Source organism: Chaetura pelagica, unplaced genomic scaffold, assembly GCF_000747805.2.
Source record: "Chaetura pelagica isolate M959 unplaced genomic scaffold, ChaPel_1.0 scaffold397, whole genome shotgun sequence".
Lineage (NCBI taxonomy): Eukaryota > Metazoa > Chordata > Aves > Apodiformes > Apodidae > Chaetura > Chaetura pelagica.
In genome coordinates this window covers 84460-90098 of record NW_009953851.1, presented here as the reverse complement: position 1 = coordinate 90098, position 5639 = coordinate 84460, and the positions used below count along the sequence as shown (strand labels likewise).

The following is a 5639-nucleotide window of genomic DNA, read 5'->3' as shown; positions in this document are numbered from 1 at the left end:
ATGGCAGGTATGGGGGGGTGGGTTCCAGCAGGGCTGCCCCTTGTCTCTGAAGGCCATCTGGGGGCTTCCTGGCCACAGGGTCACCTTGGTGGTCCCTGGTGGGGTTGCAGGATCCACAAGGGCTGAATTTGGCTGGGTGCATGTAGGAGGAGATGAGGAAATTCTTCCCTGTGAGGGTGGTGAGAGCCTGGCCCAGGTTGCCCAGGGAAGCTGTGGCTGCCCCATCCCTGGCAGTGTTGAAGGGCAGGTTGGATGGGGCTTGGAGCAGCCTGGGCTGGTGGGAGGTGTCCCTGCCCATGCAGGGGGGTTGGATCTTGATGATCTTGAAGGTCCCTTCCAAACCAGTCTGGGATTCTATGTGGGCTGTTGGTGGCTGTGAGGGGAAATCCTTCCTTCCTGCCTGGGGCTGAACGAGCCTCATGAGGAAAGACTCTTGATCACTGTGCTGGGCTCTGTGCAGTGCCCAATGCTGGGGAAACTTTTTTGCTTGCAGAAAAAGTGAACAACTTCCCTCCCCTGCCACATTTCATCCCCTTGAAGCCATGTTTCTACCAGGACTTTGATGCAGAGATCCCACCACAGCACCGGACCATGGCCAAGAGGCTCTACTACCTCTGGATGTGTGAGTGACCCCCGGGGGGGGTCCCTGCATGTGCCTCTCCCAACAGGGAGTTCCAAGAGCAGAGCGAGATCAGGGGAAAGTCCTTCTCCCCCTCCAGGCTGTGGTGCCTCCTGTTAAAACCCCCTGGGGGTGGGATGGGGACCTCAGCATCCTGTGGGCTTCCCCTGGGATGGAGGTCTGGGGGTGACTGGGTTGGTCACCTGGACTTCCCAGCTCAGCACCCACATCCCCTCTGGATAAAGGATTTACTCCCCTCAGCCAGGTTGGGAAGGGGTTTCTCTGGCACCCCAACCCCCTGGTGAGCCCTGTGGCAGTGGCCCCAGGCTGAGCTGCCCCTCAGACTGGGAGGTGCCTGCTCCCCAAAACAGGGGGAGTCCAGGGCTTCCCCCAAACCTGGGTCTCGCCTGTTCCTCTTGCATGCCCTGTGTGCCCTGCTGTGCTAACAGAGCTGTCACCGCCTCCTAACTCTTAAAACTAGCCTGGATTTCTCCTCCTTAACCAACCCTGGGTGGGGAGAAGACCCAGAGGGACAGATCACACCCCAACACACGTGGAAACGTTGTGCAGCTCAGGGCAAGCTGGCACCAGCATTTTATTTATGGCTTAAGTTCCTGAATCAGGTGTTTCCCCTGAACTTTGGAAGTGTGTCAGTGCCAGGGAGTGCCTTGTGCTTTGGGGGCAGGTGCTGAAGAGCTGAGCTGGCACCAGGGAGGTTGGGGGTCCCTGCTCTTGGCCCAGCACCAGGCTGGCACCCCCTCAGGCTGTGGTGGCCACATCCCATCAGGAAGGGTGACCCTGGGATACCTTCCCCCATGGTGGCAGGAAGCTTTCCTAGGAAAGGAGGGGTGAGAAAAAGTTGTGCTTCCTTGGATAAGCTCTCCTGGGGGTTTTCAATCCCACCCCAGTCTGGCTTCCAGCCTCTCCCACAGCACAAGGTCCAGCTCTCTCAGCCACTCTCTCCTCTCCTGGTTTGTCTCCGTATCATTTTCACCCCAACTCCCCCACAAAAACCCAGCCAGAAGCAAACACAGAGAGGCTGCAAGGTCCCCTCAGTGTCCCTGGGGGCTGGAGGGAGCAGCAAAGCCCTGCTCAGCCTGGCCAACTGAGCTCCCTTTCTTGCCAGCTGCAGTTTCTTGCGGGCAGCGGTGGGAGGGTCTGAATTCTTGTTGGAATAATGAAACATTCTCCAAAACCGGAGGCGTCAGAATGCAGATGAGCCTGCTCTGCTTTGTCCTGTGTCTGCTAAGCTGGCCTTCATAGTAATGGCCCTTGTATGGCTTCACCCCGAGCTGGGGTGGGAGAAACAAACGTCACCTCCCCCCCCCTCAAGCTGGCAGGGCAAGGGGCTGGAGTTCAGGGCTCGGGCTGGAGTTCAGGGCTCTCAGCGCTGCTCCGGGAGCACAAGATCCTTCAGTGAAGCTGTAGCTGGAGGCAAAGGAAAACGCTTTTTGATTCCTCCAGTTTCCTTCTGCTGATGGAAACGTGCCCTGGCAGCAGGAGGGGACAGCTTGTCCCCATCCCCAGCACCCCATGAGCCCTGCAGCTCCTTCAGGCATTTCCACTCCCAAGCGAGACAGATGCTCCCAGACTCAGCCAGCTCCACTGAAATGAAGTCAAACCCAAGGGAACACGGGGGCACCCCTGGGGTTGGGGGTCTCTCCTCTCACACCATCCAGGCTCCTCTGCTCCCTCTGTGTGTGTGTGTGTGTTTGCAGTGAACAGCATCACCTTGGCAGTGAATCTCGTTGGCTGCCTCGCATGGTTGATTGGAGGCGGCGGAGCTGTTAATCTTGGACTGGCAATTCTCTGGCTCATTCTCTTTACACCCTGCTCCTATGTCTGCTGGTTTAGACCTATTTACAAAGCTTTCAAGTAAGTGGTCACACCTGAGCTTCTCCTCAGTCTTGTTTTGGTTCCTTTCCTGAACAGTTAGTGCTTAGCTTGGGGCATTGCCTGAATATTTGGGGGGGATTTTCTGCTCTTTCTGTCCAGCCTTTGAGCTTGACTTTCTAACCTGCCAAGGAAAGGTTGGTTGGTTTCCAGAGGCCCAAACCCCTCATCATGACACATAAAGACATGGGGAGTGGTGAGGATGCAGTGGGGGTACCAACCTTCCCCTCTCTCCTTGCCCATCCTTGAGGTTTCTTGTCTATTTCTCCACAAGCCCTTGAGGTTCTGCTGACAATTCATGCTCCTGAGGGCAACTCCCAGTGCAGTGTCCCCAGATCTTGCTAAGCCACAGCATCTCCTGCCCTGAAAGGGTCTGAGATGTGGGAGCATCTCCCTTCCCTTGCAACACAGGAGGTGCAAGGGAGTGATGGAGTCTTCTCTTGCAGGACAGACAGTTCCTTCAGCTTCATGGCCTTCTTCTTCACCTTCATGGCCCAGCTGGTGATCAGCATTATCCAGGCAGTGGGGATCCCTGGCTGGGGTGTCTGGTAAGGAAGATGCTGCTCTCTTGTTGGGTGCAGAGACGGTCACTGTCGAGCTGGTGCTGTCCCCTCTGGGTGTTTTAACATCCTCAGTACTTCAGATGAGTAAGGGACTGGAACAATGAGGAAAGGGTGGGACACTTGGAGCTGTTTAGTCTGGAGGAGAGAAGACTGAGAGGGGACCTGATTCATGGCTGTAAATATCTGAGGGGTGGGTGTCAAGGAGTAGCCAGTCTCTTTTCAGTCATGCCCTGTGATGGGACGAGGGGCAATGGATTCAAACTGGAGTACAGGAAGTTCCACTTCAACGTCAGGAAAAACTTCTTGACTGTGAGGGTGACAGAGCCCTGGGCCAGGCTATGGAGTCATTCCAAACCTGTTTGGACACACTCCTGTAGGATCTGCTCGAGGTGATCCTCCTCTAGCAGGGGGCTGGACTGGATGACCTCCAGAGGTCCCTTCCAACCCCAACCATTCTGTCTTGGGGGAGCTGGGAGGGCTGGGGTGTGCAGAGCCAACCAGGAGCCCCCCAGTCTGCTGACTCAACCTCCTTCCCATCTCCTGGCAGCGGCTGGATTGCAGCCATCTCCTTCTTTGGGACCAACGTGGGGTCAGCTGTGGTGATGCTGATCCCCCCCATCCTCTTCACAGGGATGGCCATCTTCTCCTTCATCGCCCTCGGGGGGGGGGGCAAGGCTCAGGGTTGATCTGCCATCACTCAGCACCTCTGGATTTTTTCCCTTTCCCCAAATTCCAGGTGCATAAATTTTACCGGGGGAGTGGTGGGAGCTTCAGCAAAGCCCAGGAGGAGTGGACCACGGGGGCCTGGAAGAACCCCCACGTGCAGCAGGCGGCCCAGAACGCGGCGATGGGGGCAGCCCAGGGGGCCATGATGCAGCACGAGAGCCAGTACTCAGCCACCCCCAACTACACCTACTCCAACGAGATGTGAGCAGCAGGACCCTGTCCTGGGGCAAGAAGATCATGGTGGGGAGGGTTGGAGGGAAGTTCAGGCAGCAGGAGGAGGAGGAGTAGGGCTGAGTGTCTTGCAGCTCCTTCGGCAAGTCGGAGTGTACCATAACAGTTCTTTTCTCTTTGTAAAGAGATCCAGTTGGGATTTTTTTCTTTCTTTTCTTGTTATTGTCTCAAGCTCTTCCTTTTCTCCTTCTTTTTGGTTTGGAAGAGGCTGTGAATTGACCCACAGGGCTCCTCTTGTGTGTGGTAGTCAAGTGTATGTTCACCTGTCTTCTTTTCTCTCTGTGAAACAGTGTATACACAGTGGTGGGTTTTTAATTCCTGTGGTGATGATAGGTGTTAGATCACCCCTCCCTTTCATCCCCCCTTCCTGAAAAGGGAAAAAAAAAATAGCAACCCATCTTCCCCTCTTGCTGGAAGCCAAGAGATCCCTCATCTCCACCCTGGCTCAGGATCTACAACTTCTCTCAGTGTGTGGTGGTGGGAGCAGCTGGAAGCTCCCGTGTGTGTGCCCGTGTGCTGGGGAGCAGGGAGGGTTTCCCCTGGCAGGGTATGACCCTCCTGTGCCACATTCTGCATCCCCAGCCTGTGGTTTGGTTTGATTTTTTTCTTCTCTTTTGAAAAGCAGCCCTAAAACGGGCAGAGTGTTGCTCAGAGGAGCTATTCTTGGGTGAGGCTGCTGGTCAAACCTTGTCACCCCGTGGTACAACCCAACCCACTGACCATTTTTGAGGTGGGCATTAAATTGAAGGCTTGGTAGGAAACCTCCAGGCTGGTGGGAAGGATCTCCTTGCCTGTGTTTCTGAACTCTGGCCGTGTCTTTTCCTGGTGCAGAAATCCCTTCTGACAGCCCCAAATTCCTGCCCAGTTTGGGGAGGTCGGGCTTCCAATAACCCAGCTGGCAGAGCCTGGAAAAGATGGGCTGGGAAATGGGAACTGAGGGATGCTGTGGGGCAGGAGGAGGGAAAACTCCTTCTCAAGAGATGCTTTTCAGACATCACCTGCCCTTTCAATAAGCCAAATTGATCTCCAAGTCCTAGAAAAGCAGCTCAAATGGGATCTGATCCAGCCTCTCCATCCTGCCTGTTGCGGGTGACAAGCTGAGCCACCCAGAGCTGTGTGGGTCCCCAGCCCCTCACCCCTGTCCCATCCAGCTCTCAGGGGGGGGGTTGTCCCTGACTCCTACCCACAAGAATCCCCCTAAAAGACCAAATTCTCCTTCCCAGCAAAGCCCACCCAGAATAGTTTCCTTTGTCAGGGGAGCACTTTGCTCATTCTGCAACAGGCAGAACGATTCTCTGGACAGGAATCCTGATCAACCCCCTGTCTGTGTGTGTATAAAGATGTATAAAATGTAAGGAGAAAAGTCATCTTTTCCTGAGCCTGTTCTGTACTGAATCAGGTTGAAACCTTGTGCAGTCCCTCCCTAGCTAGCAGCAAAGCTCCTATGCCAAACCACCTGCTCTTGTCATTCGTGTCTGAGAAATGATGGATGAAGTGACTTCACCTTTTACATTGACAATAAGATGCATCAATAATAACTGTAACCAGCTGTCACTAACAGACCTTGCTTCAGCATCCAACCCTCTCTGCTGTGTCTCCTGAACGTT

General features: G+C 54.9%; 1 protein-coding gene across 1 annotated transcript; it reads left to right on the top strand.

Moving 5' to 3' along the window:
- Positions 1–4006, top strand: SCAMP5 (secretory carrier membrane protein 5). The gene is made up of 6 exons (XM_010001337.1): positions 1–7; positions 461–622; positions 2338–2494; positions 2959–3060; positions 3623–3749; positions 3812–4006. Exons 1-6 carry the CDS (start codon positions 1–3, stop codon positions 4004–4006), a joined length of 750 nt encoding a protein of 249 aa, XP_009999639.1.
- The last annotated feature ends 1633 nt before the right edge of the window (positions 4007–5639 follow it).

Coding starts and splice junctions, on each gene's coding strand:
- SCAMP5 (XM_010001337.1), top strand. Junction 2,495..2,958: donor CCTATTTACAAAGCTTTCAA/GTAAGTGGTCAC, acceptor CTTCTCTTGCAG/GACAGACAGTTCCTTCAGCT. Junction 3,061..3,622: donor ATCCCTGGCTGGGGTGTCTG/GTAAGGAAGATG, acceptor ATCTCCTGGCAG/CGGCTGGATTGCAGCCATCT.